Source organism: Ambystoma mexicanum, chromosome 3q (genome assembly GCF_040938575.1).
Source record: "Ambystoma mexicanum isolate Mex_15411 chromosome 3q, UKY_AmexF1_1, whole genome shotgun sequence".
NCBI lineage: Eukaryota > Metazoa > Chordata > Amphibia > Caudata > Ambystomatidae > Ambystoma > Ambystoma mexicanum.
Window position 1 is genome coordinate 334,634,866 of NC_090926.1, and position 27,442 is coordinate 334,662,307.

A 27,442-nucleotide genomic window follows, 5' to 3' on the forward strand; every position below is an offset into this window, starting at 1 on the left:
CATAAAAGTGAAACAGACACAGCCGACATGTATATTTCCTTCGCCTTTTGTGGTAACGTAGGCCAACGGTAGGCTAAACGCTTCAGGAGGAGTGCGAGCTGATAACTGTACCTGCCCAAACAACTCAAGTACAATGGTTCCACAATAAAAGAATGTCCAATCAAGGTTCTATACAAATATAGACACAGATTCTCAAACATGAGCACAATGGAAAAAACACAGAGGATGTGCTGTTTCCATTTGCGCTCATTGCTGGAATGCGCAAGTCACCTTTATTTATTTTGGCATTTGTAAAGCACGCTAAACCAAAAGGCATCAAGGCGATGGATCTAGTTACAGGAATAAACGTACAGTAGATGCACAAAACTTGTTACATTGAGAGATAAAGTGATGCATATGGTGAGTGATGTAGGTAATTGGTTAACATTTGCAGAGGTGGTTCGCCGCAGTGAGTTAAATGCTGCTGCTAGGTTGCAAGTCCGAAGCAAGGTTTTTAGGTGCTTGTGGAATGCCCTGTAAGAATGTACTGATCTTAAAGAGGGTGGGAGGGCATTTCAATTCTGTGCCGCAAAGACTGGGAAACTGCGACTTGCAGATCTTTGCAGTTTAAACCTTGTGACGATGAGGTGATGTGTGAAGATGGAATGGGTAGGTCTTAATGACTGCATGATAGTATATTTGCAAGACAAGTACCTTGGCGCAGTATTGGTGATGCATTTGTGCGTGATGGCAAGTGTTTTGAAAAGTATACACTTGTGGATCGGAAGCCATTGCACCTTCTTTCTGGCTAAGGAGATATGGGGCCTCATGACGGGGTAACCCTGCCAGTGCTACCGATGGGTTGCCGCCAGACCTGTAAAAATGTACCGGTGCCTGACTTCCTGGTGCCACCGGCTCATTACGAGTCCGGCGGCCCGGGAAGTAAGGCGCCGGTAAATTTGTTAATCCCCATTGGAGAGGGGACACGGAAGCACAGACACTGTTGCTAACGGTGCTTCCGTGATGGCTTTGCCTACCGTGACCGCTGCACCCAGCAGGGTCAGACCTGTCTGGCACAGCAGCTCTGGCAGGCAAACACATAGTTTGCCGGTCCAGAAACAAGGGTGCCAGTGAGCTTACCAGCACCCTTGTATCCGGACCGGCAAACTTGTCATGAGGCCCATGGTCTTTTTTTACATATGTTCAGGGCTGCACGTAGAGCATTGTTCTGAATGATCTGCAACTTGTTGATGTTGCAGACACTAGTACCAGCAAATACGGAGTTGCAATAATAAAGTCTGGGCCCAATAAGAGCTCTGCCAATGGTGGTGCATCTGTACGGGGAGAGGAAAGGCCTGCAGGCATTGATTAGCTTTGTGGGGTAGGCCGCTGGGGTAGCAATAGCATTTACCCGTGACAATGACAAATTGGAGTCAAGGGTTTTGACTTGCTGTGAGACTGGGATGGAGAGACCATCAATGATGAAGGATTTGTAGGCTCCATCAAATGTATTCAGCAGAGATTGTGAGAAAACTAGGAGAAGCTCAGTTTTCTCTGCATTAAGGCACAGTGAGTGACGTGCTATCCATGCTTGGACTGTTTGCTAGATGTCTCCCAGTAACTTGGAGTCAGTGCTATAGTCTCCTGAGATGGGCAGAAGGATGTGGGTATCGTCTGAATAGTTCGTGTAGGAGATACCTGAAGTATTCTCCCTGGTCTTAAAGGTAAGTAATGAAGATGCAGGAACCACTTCAGACCAGGTTAGTAGAAAATGAATTCTTCTTTATTCAGACTTACAGATGTAGATCAAATGTAGGAGAGAGGTAACAATCATCCTTCTAGTTCCTCTGTCTCTTTCTCAGTAGACCAACCGTTCTTCCGGGCCACAGAAACTGCATGGAGGAGTTCTTCCAGGATCCCACAGCACACTCCATTCCACTTGTATCATTACATTCCAATACATTCCAAGGAGCCTCACTGCTCACTGACCATAAACATACATACACAGATACTACAATACCCTGAGTGTCAAGAAGATCAAAGAGTGATTTTGTAAAACTATTTTACAATGTGGGCGAGACACAGGAGCCTGTGGTACACCACATGTGACCGGGGCAGGCGGGGCTGAGGCTGATGAAGAATGAGATCCAGGCCATTGCTTTTGGTGAAAAGTGCGCTGCTGAGAACAGATGTAGGCAGGGGATTTGGTGATTAACCAAATGGAAAGCAGCCGGGAGGTCTAGCAGGAGAATGAGAGGAAGTTTGTCTGCGCCTTTGAATTTGTCCAGCTGATTTTTTTAAGTCAAGATGTGCAGATTCTGTGCCATGTCTCGGCTGGAATCCTGATTGACGAAGACCCAAGAAGTTTTTGGTCTCCAAGTAAGTTTAGATTTGTAGATAAGCAGCTCTGTCCAGTACTTCGAGGAGGAATAGCACAGTAGTAATGATAAAGTAGTTTTAGGGGGTATTAGGGTCTAATGTTTTTTTTTTTTTAACAAGGGTAGGACCCAAGCATCTTTCAAGTTGGCTGGAACTGAGCTGGAGGTGAAAGAAGAGTTGATATGGGAAGAGATGAATGGAGCCAGTGCTTCAGCACAGTCTTTGATTACAGTAGCAGGGCAGATGTCCCCTTGGTATCTTGAAGGTTTAAGACCTTTTATAATTTTGATTAGCTCAGTTCTGAGACAGGTTTGAAATCAAAGGGCGTATTGTTATGTTGAGGGGGAGAGGCGTTAGAGTCGGTGGGGCCACAAGTAGAGTCAATTAAATTTTCTTTAGAGAGATCTGCTTTTGGAGGTGTGATATTTTGTCGAGGAGCATTTTGTACGATTGTGCATCAGAGGGCATCTTTGGTAGAGTTGTCGGTAGGGAGAATTCTCATAGTTTTGCAAATAGATTGTGAGAAGAAGAGTTGGCTTTGTTGATTCGGTCATTGTAGGTGGTACTTTTGGATTGGAGTGTAGCCTATATATAGACTTTGGAGAGGGAGGAAAAATGAAGCTTGTTTGAGTCTGTGGGGCAATTCCTCCATGCAGTTTCTGTGGCCCGCTTGTTTAAGCGGAGCACTTTATGGTCTGAGGTGAACCATGTGTTGAGGTGGGTGATAGGTTTGCCTTTAAGTTTTCCCAGTGGGGCAACCATGTCGATGGCGCATAGTAAGGATTGATTGTAAGTGTCCACCATTTTGAATGGATCGAGTGCAGTGTGTTGGTAGTTGGTAAGTGACTTTAGCAAAGGTAGGATGTGAGAAGTAGTGATGTTCTTGGAATTTCTGGCTACGGTGACAGGCATGAGCTTAGGGTGGGCCTGAATTTGGTTGCTGGTCAGGATACTGAAGATAATAATATAGTGAAATGACCAAGGCCTATGCTCATTGGACAGAATAGTGACATTGCAATGTAGGTCCGCCAGGTAGGTCCGTCAGCCAGGCTAAGTTGCAGCCTTTGTTATGTATAGGTCTGGTGATGCGTTGAATGAAGTTAAGGGCTTCAATGTCATTTGCTATAGCAAAAGCTTTAGTGTCTGAACTGTCGTTATAGCCTAGGTTTATGTTGCCCAGGAGGATAGTTCTGGAAGATGGCTTGGCCTTTGCAGACAGCAGGTGTACAATGTCGCCCTCAAAGGAGAGTATAGGACCTGGTGGGCGATATAGCAAATGTAATGTTATGGAAGTGGTGTGAGAAGAGGACCATTTAATTGACAGTATTTCTCCTGATTGGAAATCTTGATTGCTAATTTCTCTAATGCCCAGGGAGTTGCTAGTGATTATAGCCACTCCACCCCTTCTTGTGTCTATTCTGTCTTTACGAACGATCGAGTAGTCGTTAGGGACGACCAAAGAGAGAGGGTAGGACCTGATGCTGCATGCAGCCAGGTTTCTGTTATAGCAAGTAGATCCAGATATTTCATAGTGATCAGGTCACTAATGTCAAGTGCTTGGGCCATGCATTAATCAGAGCCCCTTTGAAAGGTGTGTCTGAGAGCTGGGTAGGTTTGCGCATTTAGCATGATGTCGTTAGGGGTACTTTAGGCATCTCTAATGAGGAGTGTACATTTTGTGTGAGCAGAGTTACTCTTCGCAATCATAGTGGGAACTGAGTGAACAGGGAGGATCTCTGCCAACACAGCAGAACCTGGTAGAGAAGCCTGTTTGGACATATTACCATAACGTCCCGTTTTTCTGTGAATATATATGTATATAAAACAACAGTTATACAAGTTATGTATTGATTTATAAAGAGTATTGATTTGTTGTGAAATGTATAAATATAGCTGTGTGCTGTACTATCAAGTCTGAGTAAATATGTTTAACATCCTAAACATGGTGTCAGCGACCAAATAGCTCAATATTACTGTAAATGTGTCAGATTATATTGGGGTTCAATTAAATGTATAGGGATTCAAACAGATCTATATTAAATTCCATGGAATTCTTGTCAAATGCATATTCAATACAATTTCTATAAAATGTATATAAAATTAGTTGGTGGTCATCAAATGTATAGTGGTTTGGGTAAATCTATATCACCTTTTTATATGAAACTCATTGGAATTCTTATCAAATTTATATAAAATTCATATAAAATGTGTATACATTTTTTTGGGGTCATCACATTTATTGGGGTTCAATTAAATGTATAGGGGACCAGATACTTCTCTATCAAATGTTATATACAATACAGCGGGGTTCCTATCAAATTCCTATACAATGTATATAACGTTTCGGGAGGGCATTACATTTATAGGGGTCCAATCAAAAGCTGCTAAAGGGCCAGGGCCACCTGTCACTTGGAACTCTTCATGAAAGGTATCCCACTCTACTATTACCCTCCTTTTTTGCGCATTTAAAAGTGCATACTGTTTGTTAATTCAGGATGCGCTTTTAAATGGCCAGACATGGTGCCTGATCTGTGTAAATGTGTAAAGGGGTGAAAAAGACCTTTGATAATCGGCTATTCCCTTTTTATAGGCTGCTCCCTTTTTTTTGCGCAAGTGATGAGACGCATCTCATCACTTGCACCATAAGATGTTTTGTGAATCGGGCCCATGGACTTTTAATCAAACAACAAAATGAAATTCACTTATTAGAAAACACTCCAAAAACCCACCCCTGTACAAGAAACAAAGAGAATGCAGACATTTGTGAATGGTAGCTTTAGGTAGATGAGGAGGGCTGTTCAGGCAATAGATTGGCAACAATGTCACTGTTCAAGGATATGGGCCTCATTACGACCCTGGCGGAATGGGTTTAACGGCACAGGTAAAGGTACCGGTGCCGTTAAACCCATTCCACTCTATTGCGAGGTTCCCTTGCGGTACCCGCTCTGGACGTCTGGTCAGACCAGACGTCCTCTGTGGGACCCGCGAGGGGACCAGCATGCTAACAACGGGCCCGTCATTAACGGGCCCATTGTTAGCATGCTCCCCATTCCCATTGAGCCCTATGGGGGCTCAAATGGGAATGGGGATGGTCCGGGTTCCCTGCATGGGGAAATACCGGGCCCTCCAAAGTCGGAATGGCCCGGTATTTCCCCATTCCGGGACCACGGACCCGGACCCGAGTCTAGAGGCAGCCATGCCCTTATTAAAGGCATGGTCTAGTAAAATATTTTATTGTCCCTACGGGTCGGCCATGTTTTTTTAAGCCTAAGTGGCTCGATTTTAGAAAACTTTCCTATGGACCTTACCCGAGTTTTCGTCCATTAAACGCACGCGAAAACAAGCACCAGGGAGCCGCCATTTTCTGATAATCCTATCTTTTCCCCGATCGCCCTGGCTGACCTGCTTTTGCGGCACTAAATCAATACCCCCGCCCCTGAGCCTGACATTATCAAAACATTCATATTCCCCGCCTCTCCCCGTGACGTTACTGTGCTGCGTAGGCAAACGCGCCCAGTCGTCTTCTGCGCGACTCCACACAGAACCCGGAAACCAACACAGATCAACTCACAACACAGCGCGCCACAATTCGGAATATGAAACTGTACTTTAAAATGAAACAGCAACACGGTACATTTGGTAAAGTACATTTATTTGACATTAAATGTTTAGAGAATATTCAGCAATTGACATATGAACTCCGGAAGCCATTTATTTTCTTTTATCTGTATCCGCAATAACTGTTCCGTTTCATCTTGAGTCACGCGCTGTTCCTTTATGGTACACAGGGTGTTCATTTTCGTAAAAAGAATCACTTTGGAAGCACGGTGAACCGCAAGGCTGTTCCATCAACTAGGCACTAGTCCAGCCTAAAGGTTGATATGTTGCTTCTAGCCACTAGTACAGCGTAAGGGCATGTGGGCCCTTGGCGATCGTCCCATAATATGGTGATCGTGCTCCAGTTGTTGACACGAAGCTGCAGGTGTCTGCTGAAGAATCCATCCGCCGGTGTCTCAAACAGATGGCAGTGGCAGTAAGAGATCAAATACCTGTTATGAAAACAAAAAAAATGATAATTAGTCTCGCTAGCCGAACTTCATTAATATTACTCATTTTATTTATTACGGCCGATCAGAAACTATTTGCTTGCAAGGGTAGTTCAATGGAGTATGTTCGTCTCTAAAATCAATGCGAAAAGTAACGAGATAAATCGAGGCCAACACACAATGATAAACAACAGTCTACATGCGTGAGGAATGATATGATATATGATATGGCATTTGTAACGCGCCTATACTCAAGTGTTTCTAGGCGTGACGAGGCAGGTGGGGAACAAGGGCAGACAGACAACGATCCTACTAGGCCAGGTGTCTTTCTGATCGCGCATGGGGATGGGCTGTACAAGGTTAGTTGAATACAAATTAAATAATAGGGCCAGCTGGTGGCAAGTGCAAGGTAAATGCCGGGAGAAGGGGCTGAAGGATACAGAGACAGTCCCGTAGTGCAGGGAAAAGTGGCTGGGCCAAGGAGCGAGATCGGTGAGACAAGTCGACCTGCATGCCCATGTGCCCACTACGAACAGTTTTACTTGCTTTTCCTAGCTCTTCATTCATTCATTTATTCATGCATCCATTCATTAAATCTTCATTCCGGTATAAAAGCGTGTAAAGATTTACTTACATTATATTTGAAATTTCCATTGTATCTCTTCGTAATGCAGTCTGTAAAACGGACCATGCTCTTGACAATGATTTTTCGTATACTGACCTAAAACTGAAACTCGATCTAGTTTCTGAATTTTCTGCCTTATCGTCTCTTACGTTATTGCGCACTCCCTTCAAATGTAGTTCTTTCGGCATGGTCCCTGTCTCAAGGTAAAAAAACAATAGACCCTTATACTTCCAGTGCGACTTGTGGGCCTCATCTGGGCGCTGTCCTTCGCATTCTTTATTTGCAACATCACGTAGTATAGGCATCTATGAGAACTTGAAGTTTAGAATTCGTCTATGTAGTGCGCCTCAATGTGCAAATGCGAACTGGCTTCTCTCCCAAATGCCACGGCCCGCTTGGCTGGCGCGTTCTAAGTGCCCCAATTTTGTCCCCGTTGTCTGCGAGCTTTGCAGCCCAAATTGAGACATTTAATTTTTGGCGGAAGGTCAGGGAAAGTATAAAGTACCACAAGAGTTGAGTTAAAAGTGAGATTTATTGTTTGTTTGTTTGTTTTATTATTTGCAATACGCAAGCCTCCCCTCCGTTAACAGTGCGCAGCATTTACATTTACATGAGATGAGACATGAGAAAAATATATACATACACATATAGGTGAGGTGAATAGAGAGAATTCAAAGATGACACCCAGCTTGTTCGCCACCCATGATGGTGAAGGTAGGGGTTAGGTTTACAGGTACACTGTACAATAACATTTATTTACAAAAAGACAATCGTATTGCAATTATTTAAACCGGGATTTGTACTTCACAATCAGCTGTGCATCGGGTGGGCATGGCACAGTCGCAATGTTCGGTGGCAATGGATCACTGCTCTGCACAGAAACGTCCAAAATTCCATATCTGTGCTTCTCTAACACAGCAACAATAAGGCCTTTCACAAAGTCGAACTGCATTTCATCATAGACTGGTTTGATCACCCATTGCTTACTTTGTTTTGAAAACACCTTAGTGTAGCGAGGCATCCTTACTTTACCGCTAGTCCTAGATTGTTCACGCCCAACATTGCTGTTATGGGCCAAGACCGCTAGTAGAGTGCGATGTTTCATGCCCCAAAAGCTAAAATGCAAGCGCTTTGGCCTGTACGTTAGGCACATATTGTGGAACACCTCCAAATCTCCTGTGTGACAGAATTCTGTCAGTCCTCTCAAATCTCTTGAATGAGTTTTGTCGAAAACAATCTTCTCAATGGCTTTGTGTGTCGGTGAAGATGGAATCAACCACTTCTTCTTCCGTGCCTCCTCTGGGGACAAAGGGCCATGTTCACATTGGTGGAAATGTTCATTTGCTGTCCAGCGGTGAACGTTGGTACAGTGGTGCATCAGTGACCGCCATTTTTCAAGTAGTATTTCCACTGACCCCTCACAAGTTTTTGAGCTCCACCAAAGATGGTTGGTGATAGAATGTGACCACTGCAAAATACTTTCAAAACCTTTTTTTCCCCTGCAGCCGTGATTTTCTTATTGATTGATTTAGCAAGATGTCATATGTCAAATTGATGTTTAATATGTGGGAACTGCTCTCTCATTGTCTTGGCAATTGAAACGTGTCTATCCGTGGCTATGAGGTCGTTGTGCATTCCCCTCGATTGTAGATATTCCACTGATTTTATAAAACCTAGTTTCTCCATGGCCACTGAGGATGTAGATTGTGTTACCTGCACGACCACCAAACTCACAATTTTCTTACTATCCATGTCCTGAAAGTGGTAGGTGCAGTACTTGGCAGAAAATCCAGGGCTGTCGCACTGTCCATCGCCGGCTAGCCTGAATCGTTTGCCTTCGAATGTACTTGCTAGAGACAATTGTTCAATTTTCCAAGCATCACTAATGGCCGGAAACAGATAATCACGTTGGTATGTGTAGTACAGCGCTTTAGAAATGAAATGGAGTCCCACAAACTGAAAGAAAGCCTCTAACTTTCTAAAACTGGAGCCACTAAAAAGTGATGCAGCTGCACACAGTAGATTGCCTGCTGGCAGTTTCCCCAGCATTGGTTGTGCAGACCATGAGAACCTATGATTTAATCTACAGGCGGCATTTATTTTGACGTTACTGCCTTTTAGTTGACGAGTCACATTAATCAATGGCTTCCCACATAGTTTCCCTCTAATGGAATGCACACATTTCAGCATACTTATAATTTCCATCAAACAACTGTCGAATACAATGTATTTGCTCTCTTTCATTAGACTGTCATCCTGCGTCAACGTTGTTTTGGCCTTTGACATTGTGGAGATTTCAACACATTGGAAAGTAATATCGCTAATATCAAGTTCTGATGCGTCTATGGATGCTGCGGTTGGTTCATTCACTGTCATTTCAACATCTATTACTTCAACATTGATGGGAGAACACAACAATGTCGACAGGTTTTTTGGTGGCAAATCTTTGGCGGGTGTAGATTGTGTAAATTGATCTGCAACTACTTCAGAGCTATCTTCAATATATTCAATAACATCTTCTTGTGGTGGTGCGGTCGCACTGTAGCTATGGTCCAATGCAACTTTGCTGTAGTCTCCAAACACAATTAATTCATGTTCTGTCCATTGGACATGAGCATCTCGAGCCTGAACACGCCTCGCCTCAATTAATAGTTCCTCCATAGTGTACACGGTCTGGCAAGCCACATCTCTCATTCGCTTCACTGTCTGTGTGTGTATAGTTCTGACTGCCACGGGTAACTGGAAGAGAGATTGGAAAAGGGATGTTCAGTTTAAACACAAGATGGAGTGTAGTAGAATTGACTTGAAAAAAACATAAAATAGTCCCTAGCACAAACATTTTTTTAAAGTTATGAACTGTTTGTAACTAACCTTTTTTAGTTTTTTTTTCTTTGCAACTTTTTTGACTCGACCTTCAACATCTGCACGCTGTAGCTCCAATTCCTTTCCGCATGTCCTCCCTTCCTCTTGCGCTGCAACGACTATATTTTCTGTATCCGCATAGACAGCACGGAATGAGGCTCCATCGTCTCCCTGAAACATAGTACTTTCATTACTATGTATCAAAATATTGTTAGCATAAAACACACGTGCATGGACTGCCATGAATGGTTGTATTGGAGAGGAGGCATCCGCATCTCCCTGAAACACAGTACTTGCATTAGTATGCTTTTCAATATTGGAAACACAACACACACTTGGGGTCGACGGCACAGGTACATATAAAGAGATAACTGCAAATGATGCATTGTCCAAAAGAATCAAGGAAAATTCAAATATGATCACATTTCATCGACTTATTTCAACGATTCCTTTACATCTGCATCATCTAAATAAGATGTTGTAATTGTGGTAGAAGCTCCGTCGTCTCCCTGAAACACAGTACTTGCATTAATAGGGAAGAAAGTATAGCAAATGGAATCACGTTATATGATCACGCATGATGGAGCTGTCATTATCCATACCTCGTGCTGCTGAAGAATATCTATGGATGTTGAAAATGTAGTGCGCACTTCCGAAAGCTGTTGCGCCGATTCGTATACTTGAATGTCAGGCTCTGCATCAAGTCCAGGGGTTGACGCTCCATCAACTGCCTGAAACATAGTACTTGCATTAGTGAGGTTTACAATTGTGAAAACATAACACACACCTGGGGTCGACAGCACAGGTACATATCAACGGCTAACCACGAATGAAACATTGTGTAGAACAATCAAACGACAAGAATTCCAGCTCTGATGATGATGCTCGATGGAGCTGTCAGTATCCATACCTCCTGATGTTGAAAAACATCTAGAAATGTTGTAGATGTGGCGGACGCTTCAGCATCTCCCTGAAAGACAGTACTTGCATTAGTATGGATAACACTAATTATAACTGAAAACAAACACCAGTGGACGATAACTAAGGTGTATATCAATTGGAAAGCAGTAACCAAACATTCGGTAAAATAATTACACAATAGAATAAAACTATTACTTGACATGCATAAAACAAGTATGTAGCGGATTAGCCTAGTAAGATTACCTGATACGCGCTAGAAGTGGTTGATAACTGCGACCACGTCAAGGATGTAGAATGTTCTTGCTTCAGATTCAAGGGATAGTCAAGAAGTTGTAAAGGTCAATTAATGATTGATAATGAAATGCCAATATTAAAAATAGCCATGTAAGCCGACAGAATACTTGAAAAATGCTCAATACAGCACAGTTCCCTGTCCCCATATATATATACATTGCGTTTGTGGGTTATGAAATCGAAAAAGAATATATTGAGAAATGTCATTATTCAAAAAATTATACACTCATATCAATATCGAAATTATTACAAGGGATAGAACGCCTACAATATCAATTAATCCATTCGGCTACACACTACCGCAAGGCCGAAAGCTAAATCCGGACACTTGACTCACCGGTGGCGGAATGTGGACGAATAGAGTGGGAATAGGGTTTTCGCGCAATTTCCGTGTCGTTCGCGGTTTATTCTTCTTTGTTGCCCAAGATGTTGTGTACATGTCAAAGGAAAAGTGCCGGCTGCAGATGCGGTATCGATCACCCCTCTTGTCCTCTAAGACTTGTTGGACTCTACTTTCCAGCTCATCCAGTGGATATCCGCAATGTCTGACCCATTCTCTTATTCGATCAACAGTTTTTGGGAATACATGCATTGTAGTTCCTTCAGATTTCGCATGGGTCTTCGAAGGGCAACCGCTAATCGAACAGGCAGGCATTGTTGATAAATCTGAAAAGTAAATATCGACATTATTATACAATCTTCAAGAATAAAGATTTGATACAAAAGTAAATGAATCATACAGTGATCAATGCAAGGTTTGTTTTGGTCGCAGGAACTATACCAGTTATGTGCTGCTTAGTATTTGCATAAGTTGCAGAAATGTATAATTGATGTGACGGAAATCTGAACATGTGACACGTCCCTTGGATGTTCTGTCTTGCACGAGAAGGAAACATGCTTACATTATAGACTGGACCCCCGAAGGATGCAATTCAATGACAATAGACACAGATGAAAAAAAATAGATCTATTGATAGCATAGCAATGGAAACTCAAGTCAATACCAATGAGACCAATGAACATAGCACTATTGTGTACTCTACTTGAAAATAGACAGAAATTTAAAAATCTGTGAAATATGACCAGGATACATGGCCTTACCTTGACCAACAAACAGTTGGATTCAGCAAGCAGAGCAGTATGTTGCGGGAGAATAGGTGAATGGCCACAGGTAGCGCACTGATGGGTATGCTCGAAGCGGTCACAGAAGTTCACGGATAGCACGACGACGAGCAGATTAGCATAGATCTCAGTGGTTCCCAGGTAGCACGTTCAGGAGTTGACTTGCAAAGCACAAAGATGTTCTCATGAGACTTATCGAGTGGTTTTTAAAGTATTAGAAACTGGGGTGTGTTTGTGAATGAATGACGTATGTATGTCGTGGTATTAGGGGGGCGGCCTGCTTGAAGGGGAGGACTGCCTGGAGACACGGGGTCTGAGGAGGCCATGTGACCGATGGCCCCTTGGCGTGGGACACCTTTTGAAGTGTACATGTAGTTTGGCACCTTGGCCGTTTGCGCCCGTCACAGCCCCCCATGCCAGCGCGCATCCACCGGCGCGAACCGCCTTTGATACAGGGGGGTGGGATGGATGGCCCTGGGGTGTGCAGATAAGGCACAGGAAGACTGCTGAATGGAGACACACTTATGTGGATTGCAGGGGGGCGGCCTGCCTCAGGGGAGGCCTGCCTGGAGACACGGGGTCGGAGGAGGCCATGTGAACAATGGCCCCTTGGCGTGGGACACCTTTTGAAGTGTACATGTAGTTTGGCACCTTTGCCGTTTGCGCCCATCACAGCCCCCCATGCCAGCGCGCATCCACCGGCGCGAACCGCCTTTGATACAGGGGGGTGGGATGGATGGCCCTGGGGCGTGCAGATAAGGCACAGGAAGACTGCTGAATGGAGACACACTTATGTGGATTGCAGGGGGGCGGCCTGCCTCAGGGGAGGCCTGCCTGGAGACACAGGGTCTGAGGAGGCTTTGTGAACAATGGCCCCTTGGCCTGGGACACCTTTTGAAGTGTACATGTAGTTTGGCACCTTGGCCGTTTGCGCCCGTCACAGCCCCCCATGCCAGCGCACATCCACCGGCGCAAACCGCCTTTGATACAGGGGGATGGGATGGATGGCCCTGGGGCGTGCAGATAAGGCACAGGAAGGCTGCTGAATGGAGACACACTTATGTGGATTGCAGGGGGGCGGCCTGCCTCAGGGGAGGCCTGCCTGGAGACACGGGGTCTGAGGAGGCCATGTGAACAATGGCCCCTTGGCATGGGACACCTTTTGAAGTGTACATGTAGTTTGGCACCTTGGCCGTTTGCGCCCGTCACAGCCCCCCATGCCAGCGCGCATCCACTGGCGCGAACAGCCTTTATATCAATATACAGTATATCGCCTTTATATCAATGATAGTATATCGTTGCTTATCAATAACAAATGCCACATACCGGAGAATCTTGTGAGCACAGACCCACACTTCAACGGTGTATTATAGTGGTCAAGACTGTATAATCGAATGGTAAATGTTTGTATAGATATATGTGTGACTTTTATAGAGACATAACCTACTGAAAGACTTTGAACAAGTGTGTTTTAGTGCATGCATATTCGATAATATGTTATGTTAGCTTAGATAGATAGTGACCACCCTGCTTCACAGCAACCAGACCTTCACCCATTCGGAGCACAGATGTCTGACGTCCATCCTTGAATGGAGACACACTTGATTCATTTAAAAAATCGAGACAAACGTTGTTAAAATATATGTGGTGTTTTATTTTGTATCTTATTTTCATGACACAAAAATACAAGACTTTAAAGATTATACAGGTCAGGTTGCAGCACAGCGAGAGAAAATCCCATGTACTGACCGCTGTCACTTGGGAACGTTTCTCTAATGGCACGAACGGCACAGGCGGGTATCACTCTTCGAACGCGGTGTCCAAGCCTCCCGTGAAGCCACCATGTAAAGGAACGATAGGCCACCAGCCTGTACCACCTGTGAAAAGGAATGAAACAAACTGTTTTTAAATGACCAAGATAAGTTTAATAAACGTTTGTTGTCAATGACAATTCTTGTAACTAATGGCATTTTACACGGACAAATGCTATCTAGACAATGCACACTATTCAACGACTTACATGCGTTACAATGATATGTAGATGTAATTTTGGATATAGTAGAAGACCATGAAATAGGAGTGGCATCACAAGCAGAGTATACTTACTCGTTACTCGGATTACGAGGACGAACAGTTGCTCGAAGTTCGTGCATAAGCACCATCATTATTCTCAACACGGCCCGTGTGAGGCAGGCTGCCCTGAAGTCTGGCAGCTCGGTGATGCATTGCGGTCGTGGCTCGCCTTCCGAAATGTAGGCCAGGCATCCCGAGTTTTCTCGGCAGCAGCAGTTCTCGTCCTCAGTTGGCATTAGCTCGCACCGATTGCATGTGCACCAGGTGGAGATGCCGTCCATTCGACTAGGCCCAGGCTCTTCATCTGTTGATTCGTCCTGCCAACTGCCGTCCGAATCCCCATCGTTTTCGCAGGCTTCCTTTTCCAGTAGTTCCTCCTCGGTATACTCGGGCTCGTACATGTAGGGCATTATTGTAGCCATTGTGTGTTAAACAAACTAAAATAATTTATAGCGGTGGTACTGGTATCTGTTCACACGGGCTACAAGCGGCGAAGGTAGCTGACCAGAGCACTGAAACGAGTCACAGAATACTCAAAGTAACACAGAGAGAGGAATGGAATCGAAAATCGGCTGCTGTGTGTTGTGAAACGGTCTGTTTATACTTATTGAGGAGAGAGGCGTCCTGCCATTTCCATGGCGACACGTCATTAGCTGAAGCGCAGCGAATGTTGACACGAGACGTGCTTTGGCGTTGGGAAATGGGTGGTACGAGTCTGCTGATGTCTGGCTCAGGGGCGGGGGAATTGATTTAGTGCCGCAAAAGCAGGTCAGCCAGGGCGATCGGGGAAAAGATAGGATTATCAGAAAATGGCGGCTCCCTGGTGCTTGTTTTCGCGTGCGTTTAATGGACGAAAACTCGGGTAAGGTCCATAGGAAAGTTTTCTAAAATCGAGCCACTTAGGCTTAAAAAAACATGGCCGACCCGTAGGGACAATAAAATATTTTACTAGACCATGCCTTTAAGGGCATGGCTGCCTCCAAACTCATAATGCGGCCCAATGTCTTTGAAGACGGGCCTCATTACGAGCCCTTGGCCCACACCAGTTGACTCCCAATGTTCCCTGGGGCTGGTTAGGGGACAGAGATCTCCTCTGCCTTGGATACCTTTTGTATCTCCCCCTGGTAAAATACTTTGGGATATAGTGTATCCCCAACAGAGGTTTAGTGAATTCTTATTTTCTTCTGAGAGTCCAGAGAGGAAGCAAAACGCAAAATACCACAGGGAATTGGTCCAAAGGAAGCCTGCTCTAAGGGGTCCAATCCAGGCTCTTGTGACAAGTGCCCTTTGCCTTGTCAAATCACAGCTAGAGTGCCTTGCATGCAGTAAATGGGTTGGCTAGAAGAGGTAGAAAGTCTTAGCAGAAACCAAGATGGCAGAATCCCTCTCTTAGCCCACCTCTCCCTTCTGGCTACTCTATCTCCGGCCTCTTCCCCTGCCCTGTTTACTGACTTCAAAGGGACTCTGCCCTGATGTGAATATAGCTTTGCTCTGTCAGTGCTGCCTTTAAAGCACTGTTTTCCATGGAACTCCTTAGGGAGGTTTCTGTGCGTTGGGGAGAAGGTGTTGGGCTTCCTCTGGGGATCAAAGAGGCATCATCCTAGCCATTATTCAATATGGCTATAGTAGAGACAGTCAGACCAGACATCAATACACACCAGTCCTGTCATAACGGGGCTGTGCTCACAGAGCGGGCATTAGTGTGATATCAATTTGCTGTGGCTATATAATTGTTTACTCTTAGTAGTCACCATAACACAACCAGGCATGGCTTACATTTCGAGATTTACATGCCACCAGACTAATTAAGACATAATAATCTGCCTGGTGATCTTTTTAATTCGGATAAAGAAAGCCAAGGCCCCAGTATGCATGGTATCTCGCTGGTTACAGAGGTTGACAACAACTCACTACTCAATCTCTGTTACTAGCGTCAAGCCGAGATTGTGGCGGGGTGGCACTGCCGGAATGTGAATCATTGCCTTCAACGGGTTTACCACCTGGTGTGACTGGGATATACCTTGGCAGTTGCCCCAGAAACAGTTATTAACTCTGTCCCTGGTGCAAGATTAAGCACTCCTCCTGTGCTCTTTCCGGATAATTCCACAGGAGACGTTTCGGCCTGAGTATTTCTAACTCTAGATACGACTGTCTCTACCCTGCAATTTGCCATCAAAATACTGCTTATGCTAAGTAGGAGGATCAACAAGGAACTCAGCACTTATGGTTCTCTGTTGAATCGTATTGATGAACGTCTTATGTCTGCCCAAGGAAAGGCTCTGGCTCCATTAACCAACGGGGGAACAAGTGGTCCTATGAATACAGGACCATTGTCATCTGCCCCATAAGCCTTTCCACCAACAGCGACACTATAGTGCCTGGGGCGTTGTTGCTGGTGGACAGTAATGAATCCACTACTTCTTGCCCAAGCCATAAGCAGAGACGACAGCAGAGAATACTTAAGATTAGGGTCTCTGAGGAGAAGTGTACTGTTGATAAGGAAATTACCACCAGGAGTCCTCAGTCCAATACTACGACCCTGATTATAACTAACCTGTATTCTAACAGCAGGGACGAGTTGATTAACTGCACCATATTTTTTAATTGAATGCAGCAAATTCCCTCTTCAAGGGTTCTAGCCACAAATGGCCTTGATTTCGTAGAGATTATCGAGGGCATTGGTACTAATACTGCACAAGTGCATTGTATTAATGCAGTGGTAGCCAATTTGATAAAGTCTTATACTCTTAGCTTTTTGAAAACTGGATTTGGGGTGACAGGTGATGTACTTGAGCCTATTAATTAATGCTCGGACACTGTTGCTAAACTGATGCCCAGTCAAAAGCCTCTTAATCAAAAGCCTGTAAACCAATTGAGATAGCTAAATGCCAACCAATCAAGACAAACTGGGTCGGGATTGGCTTGCTAAGTTTCTTTCATTATTCCCTAAGGGCCACAATTGAATTAATGGTATGAGTTGGAACACCACAGGCCACCAACATGTATTTGATCCTGATGGTTCAGGTTGTCCCTTTAGGACTTACTCCAACAAGCTCTAGAAAAAGTTGCTGTTACAAGGAGGCTATTGGATGGCTATCCTCCTTCCTTGAGAACAGAATCTCCCGAGTACACTGGGGAGACAAATTGTCTGCAGTATCCAACATTTTCTGCGGTGTACTGCAGGGCGCCGTCCTCTCGCCACTGTTATTTAACCTGTACATTTGACTCCTATGTGAACTGCTGGACCATTTTCAGGTGCTTTTCACCAACTACGCTGATGACACTAAGCTTATTATGGAACTGAGTGGGGATCACGCTAAGGAGAGTACATCTCTTAATGACCTCTATAGCATCATAGAAGACTGGATGGACAATAACTGGATGTGCTTGAATTGCAATAAGACCGAGCTCATGGTCTTTGTGTCCACACAGGCATAAGCCAAACTCTCTCCAGACTACCAATCTTTTAAAATCAAAGAATCCCGCATTGAGGTTTCGGGCAAAGTTATAACCTTAGGCATGACACTAGAAGCCTCCCTGAATGCAGATGCCCAAGCAATGTATCTAAGTAAAAATTGCGCCTACTACATTAGACTGCTTAAGGCAATTAAACCACTGCTTAGTGAGAAAAACTGCACTACTATAGCTAGAGCTACTATTCTATCTCGCCTAGACTATGGAATTGCTCTCCTAGCTGGAGCCAGCAAACAAAGTATACACAAATTCCAACTGATCCAAAATAACACGATTAGAATAATAAACAAAAAGCTAGAACTGAACATATAAGCGAAGCCAGACGTGATATGCATTGGTTGAAAATAGAAGACTGCATACAATTTAAATCCCTGAAACATAAGTGCCTGTATGGAAAAGCACCTGCATACTTGAAATCCAAAATCATCGCGTATAACCCCTCCCGGTCCTTAAGATCAGAAGCCCTCGGGTTAGTAATAGGACCAACCAACCACAAAAAAGAATACGGTATGGGAAGAGCCTTCCCCAACCACGCAGCTGCAAGCCGGAACAAACTCCCACTCAGCCTCAGGCTGGAGACCAACCACCTTGCCTTTCGAAAGAAGTTAAAAACCTTTCTCTTTAAATAAAACTATCATGATGTAATCCCCGCTATCTCTTAATCTGCTACAATTCTACTGGTATATGTAACTGTCCTGTAATCACTGTTTGTTTTCCATATCTTGTCTTTGTCTTATCGTAAGCGCCCTAATGCCTGCGGCCGTCGGCGCAATATAAATAAATAAATAAATAAATACAAATAAACGGAATATCTGTTTTTTATGCTGTGATTGAGTTGGTTGACCACGGAATTGATAGGTGAAGGGTATGTGGTTTACCGGACTTTTACTACAAAGGGGATGCTGGGTCGCCCCTCAGGGGCCTGGTTATTAGGTCGTCAGACATGGAATGGGTGAACAGGGTGTCTGTGGCTGGGCTAGTGAAAACATCTTAGGAGTTGGAATTAGTTTGCATCAGTTTAATCAGGTGGGTAGGTTACTATTGATTAATATTTATGACCCCCCCATGGGGTAATCTGACCGAGGAGATCACTGGAACCATTATGGAGGTAGTAACCAACTGGTATGTTGCTGAGACTGACTTCATTCCGCTGGCCAGAGATTTGAATGCACATTGTATGGATTCCGAAGAACTGGTTGCAAATGACTGGGTGAATGCTAAGAGCTTTTTTTTAAAAAAAAAAAACTAAGGTCAATAAGTAGGGAAGACGGAAGTCTAATTTCCTATTTGAGTGGGGAATGACAATGTTAAATGGTCGAACAGTGGATGATGTCCCAGATGGTTTCACTTGGAAGTGTGGAGCTAAGAAGGCACTGTTAGACTATTTTTATGGTTGCTCTGCTCATCGTGAGTTTAACCCAATGCTGCAAGTAAATGGTTAGAGCATTTACAAGCTACCTTCCATGAGGATAGCATCGTGTCTGTTGATTACCGTCCTCACCACGGCCTACCTTTTGAGTTAATATTCAATAGAGATGACACCAAGATGATCAATAAAGTCCTTAAGCGCTCCACTGCACCTGGCCCAAATGGCCTGGAAAAGGTTGTCCCCAAGCAAGCTCCGGAGGTGTGGTCATGTATATTGCTTATCCTGTTTGATACGATCTGTAGTGCGGCTTTAGTGCCTAGTTCCTGCAAGTGAGCAATCCTGATCCCAGTTCACAAGCGGGGGAGCAGGAGTGTTTCAAACATTTATCGTCACCCTTCTATGCTGGCTGTGACAAGCAAGATAGAGAGCTGCAGAGATGAGTTGACCCTCTCCAGATACTGGGCACATTTCAAACAGGATATAGAAAAGGCTCCTCTACGGTACAGAATACGCTGCTGCTGGATTCTCCGATTGGAAATTCTCTGGTGAAGGGTGCTAGTGCACTTTATGCGTTATTTGTCAATCCACAAATCGGCTTCTGAGACTGTGAACTGTGGCAGGTTATGGCAGAAGCTCAGGAGTTATGGCATTGATGAGTGGCTTCTTGAGGCAATCATGCAGTTGCGTGAATCTACCATGGTGTGTGTGTAGCTGGAGAGTGGCGCTGCTGGAACCACCCATGTTGGTACTGGTTAAGCAGGGGTGTGTTCTGGTCCCGTTGCTCTTCAATCAGTACATGGCCGATTTGCTGGGCTTTTTGCCACAGTCAACAATTGTCCCACAAAAATTGGAGGAGTTCATGTGGATTGGCTGTCTTTTGTGTACATCTTTTTTTTACCATACCTATGTTGGTCTGCATAGGGTAGCTATGGCACTGTGTAGATAAGCAGTGGCTAATGACCTGGTGCTGAACACTGAAAAAACGAAATAGATGTCTTATGGTAATCAGAACAGTAAAATAGCATCTCTAATTGTGACCATGGTCCTTGTCGATATTGTACTGGAGTCCAAGTAAATATGCTGAGATTATGTTGGAGCATAAAAGGAAAGCTAGACTCCTTACTTTGCTGATCAAGAGGTTTGCCAACAACTCAGCAGTTGTAGTTTTGAGGGATAGTTATGCTTTACACGCAGAGCTTCTGCCTGGCAGTAGTCTGTGGATTGGAATCGCTAGGGATGATAAACTTTAAATGGTTGAGTGTGTGGGAGGGGAAATTTTGGAGGGTGGTCCTGAATTTTTCCCAATCAGTGCCTAGTGAATTGGTGCAGCAAGAGTTTAGGCTAAGATCTCTTAGATCCCTGGTCTTGAGGAAAACTGGGGGCCTGTTTATCAAGGCGATTCAAGCCCCTACCTGTCCACTTCTTTCATTGATGAGTACAGTCATGACGAAAGAGGATACTTCCTGCAGATTACGTTTGATATTTTTCCACATTTTAGAAACCTATTATGCATGATTTTAAAATTTTATTTTACATTGCATAAATACACTTGTAATGATGACCTAACTGGCCATAATTCCAGATTTGAAGTGCAACAACTTGGGAACTTCAGGGCGCACATGTTAATCCAGCGATTGCAGGGTTTAGCCTGCTGTTGTGGCACTTGATACGGGGTCGCAGGACTCAATTTACCAGCATAACCTACAGCACCCTGTGAGACCCTTGTGCTGACGCAAAGCCTGTTTAGGCCTGTGTTGGATGGGTTTGGCGTTCAGCATAGGACCGGGTCCACGGCCTCAATCCTAATTTATGGTGGGAAAGGGGGTAAGTAAACACTATCTTTCCTCTATTTGTGGGTGATCTAGTAGCGCTGTCACGATTCAAAGGCATTGGGACAGAGACAGCCAGATGACACACAAAGAAAAGGTGGGACATGTAACACTCTGTGCATTAAACAAAATGTGGGATTTAGGTATAGAAAATCCTAGAATTAAAAAACAAGCAGGAGCTACCCTGTTTATCAAGCATGAATGTAAAGGCAGCTTTGCTAAATGTGAGGTCCGCAGTATGCAATGCCCGTGAAATCTTTTGACTTTATTGAGACCAATAATTTGGACAACTTTTTTTATCACAGAAACATGGCTCAGAGATATGTCCCAAGCCATGTTCTATGACTTAGTGCCAGAAGGTTATAATATCCGATTTGTGATCACAGTGTTGGGTGGAGGGATAGCCATAATCAGTAGGGCCTGCCGATCATTTCTCATTTGGAGGTTCGGGAATGGGGAGAGCCAATACAGATTGCTCATCTCTCAGTCTTGATATCCTCCACATACTCTGTAAAGGTTTTGTTCGGATACCGTCCCCCAGGACCAGCCAAAACAATCTTAGATCATTTGGAGATCTTCCTTTCTTTGGTTGGACGTAACATTACGAACTTCTTTGTCTTGGGGATTTTAGAATTTGATGATCAATCCGACTCTGCCTGAAGAGAGTTTTGCAATATACTGTCCAATCATGACCTAAAACAAACTGAGGTATCCACGTCACATATCCAGGGTCACTGCCTAGACCCACGTGGGGCTCAAGCATCTCTCTGACTAATACACTGCCCATCTCCTGGTCAGATCATTTCAGGGGAAGTTTTCACTTAGCCAACATAATAGTGGGAAACATCCTCATCCTACCTTGGGTGCTTCAACTTTTCACAGCAACAAAGACTTGGATAAATGATCTGGAGCCGAGTCAAGAAAAAGCACTAGATGGGACTGTCCCATCGGGGAAATTGCAAGACTTTCTTCACAAATGGACAGAAATTATGGGAAACATTTGTAGCAGTGTGACTTCTCTCAAAGTAAACAGGTGTTTAAAACCATCCACACCTTGGTACTCATCGTGTTTGTGTTTATTACAGAAACAACCGAGAGCCCTAGAGCAGAAAGGGAGGAAAAAACGATCTCCTGCTAGAGCTGCTAAGGTTAAAAGGGCCCTGGAAGATTGTAAAGCGGCACTTTTTCGAGCGGAATTTATTGGCACAAAAAAATACTTGGTGCAGGTAATTAATCTAGAGAATTTTTCCCTGTCATCTCCAAGTTCTGCCACCCTTCCCTTGGAGGCGTCTTTAGCACAAGCCAATGCATTTAATCTGTTTAAAAAATAAAAGAAAATAGAATTTATTCAGGAACAAATCTGTGTTAATCAAGCATTGATATCTGGTGAGAGAAAGGACGATCATGCGGCCCAAGTAGGGGGTTATGAATAACACGGATTGTGTCTCTCAGTTTGAAATCTCACTGTTTACAGAGGAGACTATTCAGGCAATGGCAGGAGGCCTGAAACTGACAAACAACTACCTTTTTCTCTTACCAGCGAGGGTGGCAACCCACATAGCCATAGAGATTACACCATACATGACACAGTTTGTGAACAAGTCTCTACTTGCTGGGTCAGTCCCTGTGGAGTAAAAAAAAAAGAGTTAAAAAAAATCAATGGTCACGCCGCTCTTGAAAAACTCTAATTTGGACCCGGAGATCTTGCACAATTACCAGCCAATAGCAAGGTTGCCCTGGCCCGGTCAAGTACCTGAGAAGGTAGTCACAGTGCAACTGCTGGAGCATGTAGAGAAAAAGAGGCTCCAGAACTCCTTCCAATCAGGTTTTTGGCCAACATTTGGCAGTGAGACTGCCCTCTGCCGTCAGTGTGGGACGACCTCCTTAGGGAGTCTGATTGGGGGCTATCTCTGTTGGTTATGCTGTATCTCTCAGCGGCTTTTGATACAGTGGATCACTGTATCCTAATTGAGCGACTCAAGATGATCAGAAAGGTTTCGGCACATGCTATTCCGTGGATTGAGTCTTTTTTAACAGGACGGCAGCAACAAGTCAAGCTGGGAGGCTGGGGCACCGACCCCCTAGATCAGACCTGTGGGATGCTGCATGGACCTTCCCTGTCCTCCCTGCTATTTAATCGGTACCTGCGTCCTCTGATGGATATCTTGAGGAAACATAAGGTGAACTATCATTCGTACGCCAACGATATGCAGGTGTATGTTAATATTGGCAATGTGAAGGACTCCTTCCTGAGAGTTAGGGTCTGTCTGGATGAGGTCAGCAGCTGGATGACTTCTAACTGGTTGCAGCTTAATGCCAAGAAAACAGAGGGGGCACTGTTCGACCATAAACACCTCTTGAAAGTGGGTACTGCCCTCAGACACGCCATCTATTGGTATGGACCACCCATTTGCCACCAAGATTAAGAATTTGGACTGTATCTGGTCAGAGAATATGATCAGTGAGCCCAAGTGATGCCAAGGTGCAGTCCATTATCTACAACATCTGGCTTCTGCATCAGGCAGTACCCTATGTACCATCAGACAAGCAGGCGGCAGTGGTCAGAGCGCTAGTAAATTCTCAACTCGACTATTGCAATAGCCTGCTTGCAGGGATCTCAATGAAACAGTGCTTACAGCTCCAAAAAGCACAGAATTTGCAGTGAGATTGGCAGTCGGGGTGAAAAAATCAATCCACATCTCGGGATTCTGTCGCTGCCTGCACTGGCTGACTCTGAGAGACAGAATCGACTTCAAAGTCTTCTGCCTTGTATTTAAATGTCTAAACAATCTAGCCCTGGCCTATTTGGCCGACAAAATACACAGATACAGTCCAGCCAGCTCACTCTGGTCTGAGGACAAATTGTTGTTAAGTATTCCATCATCTACCTGTGTGTCCAGAGGTGATCAGAGTTTTGCAGTTTATGGTCCTAGAGTCTGGAATAGACAAATCCTAGAGGTTTGGGCAGTCAAATCACTGAGACTCTTTCAAAAACTGGTAAAGACTCATCTATTCAAATGAATATCTGTGTTATTTAGGAATGCGCCAATCCCCACCGGACCCATGTGTTGCTTGTCAGTGGAATTCTGAAACTTTTCTGTGCCTTCTCTTGATGAGTTGATATATCATCTGAGCCCAAATGCGATTAAGTTCGTCTGGTCTGCGCGATACTAATAAATCAAAATCAAATCAAAATCATATAGGGGCTGATTCTGTAAGCAATCTTTTAGACAAATTGATTGGTCTCCAAAGTGGGAAGATGAGTACTGTCTGCTTAAGGCCAATTTTGGGCGCAAACTGGATGCCTGGAATAGGTTCTCCAACTACAATGATATGGAGACATTAAGACGATATCCTAGACACAGCATGCTTAGATATACGTTGATGAAGCCAGAGAGTTATCTGGTGAAGTGTCACTAGTGAGAAGATGTTCCCTCCTGCTGAGAACTGACCAATTGCCGATTATGACCACTCTTGGCCCACAGCTGGGGATTCCTCTACAAGGCGTTCTTGTTGCTTGTGCGGAGTTCCTAACATTTTAGAAACAGCCCAACATATACTAACCTCCTGCAAATCAATTACTCGTTTGTATATGCACAGGGTTTGTCTACAATGAAGCCTTTAAACAGGAGGACGCCTTTTGGGCATATTGCCTTAATTCGGGGAATATGCTCCTTTTAATAGTGTTGTATGGTATATGGAAGGTGATTCATGTTAGAGTCAAGTCTATGGTATGAAATCTGTTCTTGAATGTTTTATTATGAATTTGCAATTGTAAGATGTTTATGTCTGTATTAAACTCTTGTATTTCTTTCTGGGGTTTGTTACACTTAGAATTGGTTACATATGAATTGCTGTTTAGATGGGAAAGTTATGTTGGTACTAATTCCACATTATTAATATTTTTTTCTTATTAAGTCATATACAATTATTATATTTGTAGAAAGATGCAGAAGATTTTAATGGCCACATCTGCCTGCAGGAACTCTGCGTTGCAGCAGCAGTCATTAATGCACTCGTGATCTTTGAACCTGCCCTGCACCACCGCAGGACTGGTGCTGAGGACACCAGGAGGCTACCTCACCAAACGCATATGTGTGCGTAATCATTTTGGCATGGAGCATTTATGATAGGTGGGGTCTGATTACAGAATTACCTCTGCCATTTCATATTAATAAGAACCAGAAAAGCTCTGTCCATACCACCCTCACCAGGTGGCCATTCTCTCACGGGGGGAACGGCAGCGTGGGATTCCCCAGGATCCCCTGTTTTCGGCCACCAGCTTCACCAAGGCGAGGATTGATTTAATTGGATGCTGATATGTGAATAGCCTGCAGTGGTTTGGGCAGAGGGTGTTTCACCCTGCAGCCCTGCGGCTCCAGTCATAATTGCTGCCCCCGTGCGTTGCTTCATTGTCTGTGTTCAATCCCATGTGACCCACCCCCCAATTCAGCACGCTACTGGCTTGCCCCCGCTGAGCTTCTGGTTGACGGGACCAGGCCACCACCTTCCTGGCACAGGAGAGCTGTGCCCTTGATTTTCACAAATGTACCAATTCCCCAATCTCCCTTTTGCTTGGTCCTCCACTGCAGCATTATTAAATCTGAACACCCATTTCCTGACCAACGTGTGGCTATGTTATGTTATGTTAAAGTATATTTATTCCGCACACGGTCACCACCAGAGTGGTCTTTTAACTGCCCCGTGGCAAGGGGTGCACACACCACTCCCCTCTCGGCTCCAGAGGGCGAGTTGCTCGTGGGGCAGTGTGTGTGTGTGACAGTGAGAGAGTGGGAGGATAACCAGTGGCACATTGCGATCGCTCCTTTTGTTGGCCTTGGGGTGATTTCCTGGCTTTGCCGTGACCTCAGCTCAGTGGTGTGCTTTGACAGTAGGCCCAGTCTGGGGACAAGGACCCTCTGTGCCCGGCCTTCCGTCCTGGGGGCCTGGAGATGACATCAGGATCATGTACTCTTATGAATCAGCCTTGCTAAGAGAGGCACCCACACTTTGTAAACTGCACAGGCAGCAGATGTGGTCGTTGGAGTGTGTGTAGACAACTACGCTTGGAAGATAGCTCAGTTAGGTAATGCATTTGCTTTGTTGATCCGCGTGAAATGTGATTTGTATTCTAGTGGGGGAGATTCAGCCTTTCTTCTTGCGGATGTATTTGTTGGGTGGGCCAGGGAGGCCCCAAGTCACTCGTCTTTTGGGTCTAGGTTGATTTCCTTGCCTCCTTCACCTCAGACCTGGTATTGTGCATAGGCACTAGGCCCAGGCCTTGGCTTACATACATAGTTAACACTTTAAATGCCGTTATTCCACACAGACAGCCTGGCTAGTGGACCAGTATTCTTCTAGATCTTGTGTTCCCTCCATGGATATTTAACCAGTAGCTTACATTTAAGAAATGCCCCTCTTATTCCCAAAGGTCCTTCTCGAGTGACATGACTATCATCGAAAGCAAAGAGAACATGTCCAGCTGCCACGGGATAGAAAACACCAGTACACTGGCCCCAGAAGATGCTAATCGCCACATGTGCTTCGGATAAGACCACATTAGAAGCATTCCTGCACACTTACTGTCAGCTGTGCAAGAGCACTTCAGACATTGCAGGTCAGGTGCCTCTTGTCTCCAGCTGAGTTCCCTCTCCCTTCTATTTCCAAAAAGCCATTGGGCCTCAGTATTAGTTTGATGGTATCCCGCCGGTATATACGGCGGGATACTACCAAACGGACCTACCGTTACCAGCACCTGATCTGCTGGAATTACTGGCAGATTACAGGTGCCGGCAACGGTAGGTTAATCCCCATTCCCTAGGACTCTATAGGGGGATTGCCAGTATTACTAGCACCAGTAATACCGGCGCTTTTTTAAGGGTGGAGTGCCTGACTTTCCTCCAGCTCTTGGCTGGGGGTAAGGCAGGGCACCGCACTGGCAAACCTTCACTCTGCCGGTCCGCAAACGTGCCGGTAAACGGAATTACCAGCACATTAATTCCAGACCGGCAGGGCCATAGTGAGGCCCATTGTGTCTTTTTAACCAGGAAACCATTGGGAACGCCCTCTCTGCCCCCCCACCTATGCTACAAAGGTAACTGCTGCTACCTTTGCTGCTGTCCAAGACCTACATCACCCTTGCTGGAATGCACATAGGATGACATCCAGCACAAGGGTCTGCAGCCGTAGGCTCTCCAGATATTTTGCACTATAACTTCCATCATCCCCATACAGCATAGCCTATACAGAGGGTCGTTTACTGCCCTATCTCTGTGAGATGCACTCCAAGCAACTAGGTGGTTGCTGGGAGCCAGTAATACATTAGGGTTAGGAGCACGCGCCCAACAGTAATGTATGCAGGTGGGCTGGACAGTGCATCTTTGCTCTACTGTCCAGTCCCTTCAGAAAGAATAAGGGGACCTGTGCATTGACAGAAGTAGTGCCGATGAAACAAGCACATTCTTTGCAC

General features: G+C 44.8%; 2 protein-coding genes across 4 annotated transcripts in view; one reads left to right on the plus strand and one right to left on the minus strand.

The window, feature by feature from the left end:
- Positions 1-20,589, minus strand: part of LOC138582409 (histone H2B 1.2-like) — a 32,324-nt gene extending 11,735 nt beyond the window's left edge. Inside the window, exon 1 of the mRNA XM_069653681.1 lies at positions 20,557-20,589. Within this exon, the coding sequence (XP_069509782.1) occupies positions 20,557-20,589 (33 nt within the window). The remainder of the gene's footprint in view (positions 1-20,556) is intronic.
- ADAM19 (ADAM metallopeptidase domain 19) overlaps positions 1-27,442 on the plus strand; it is a 378,374-nt gene that overhangs the window by 53,067 nt on the left and 297,865 nt on the right. The gene's annotated exons all lie outside the window — the stretch shown is intronic.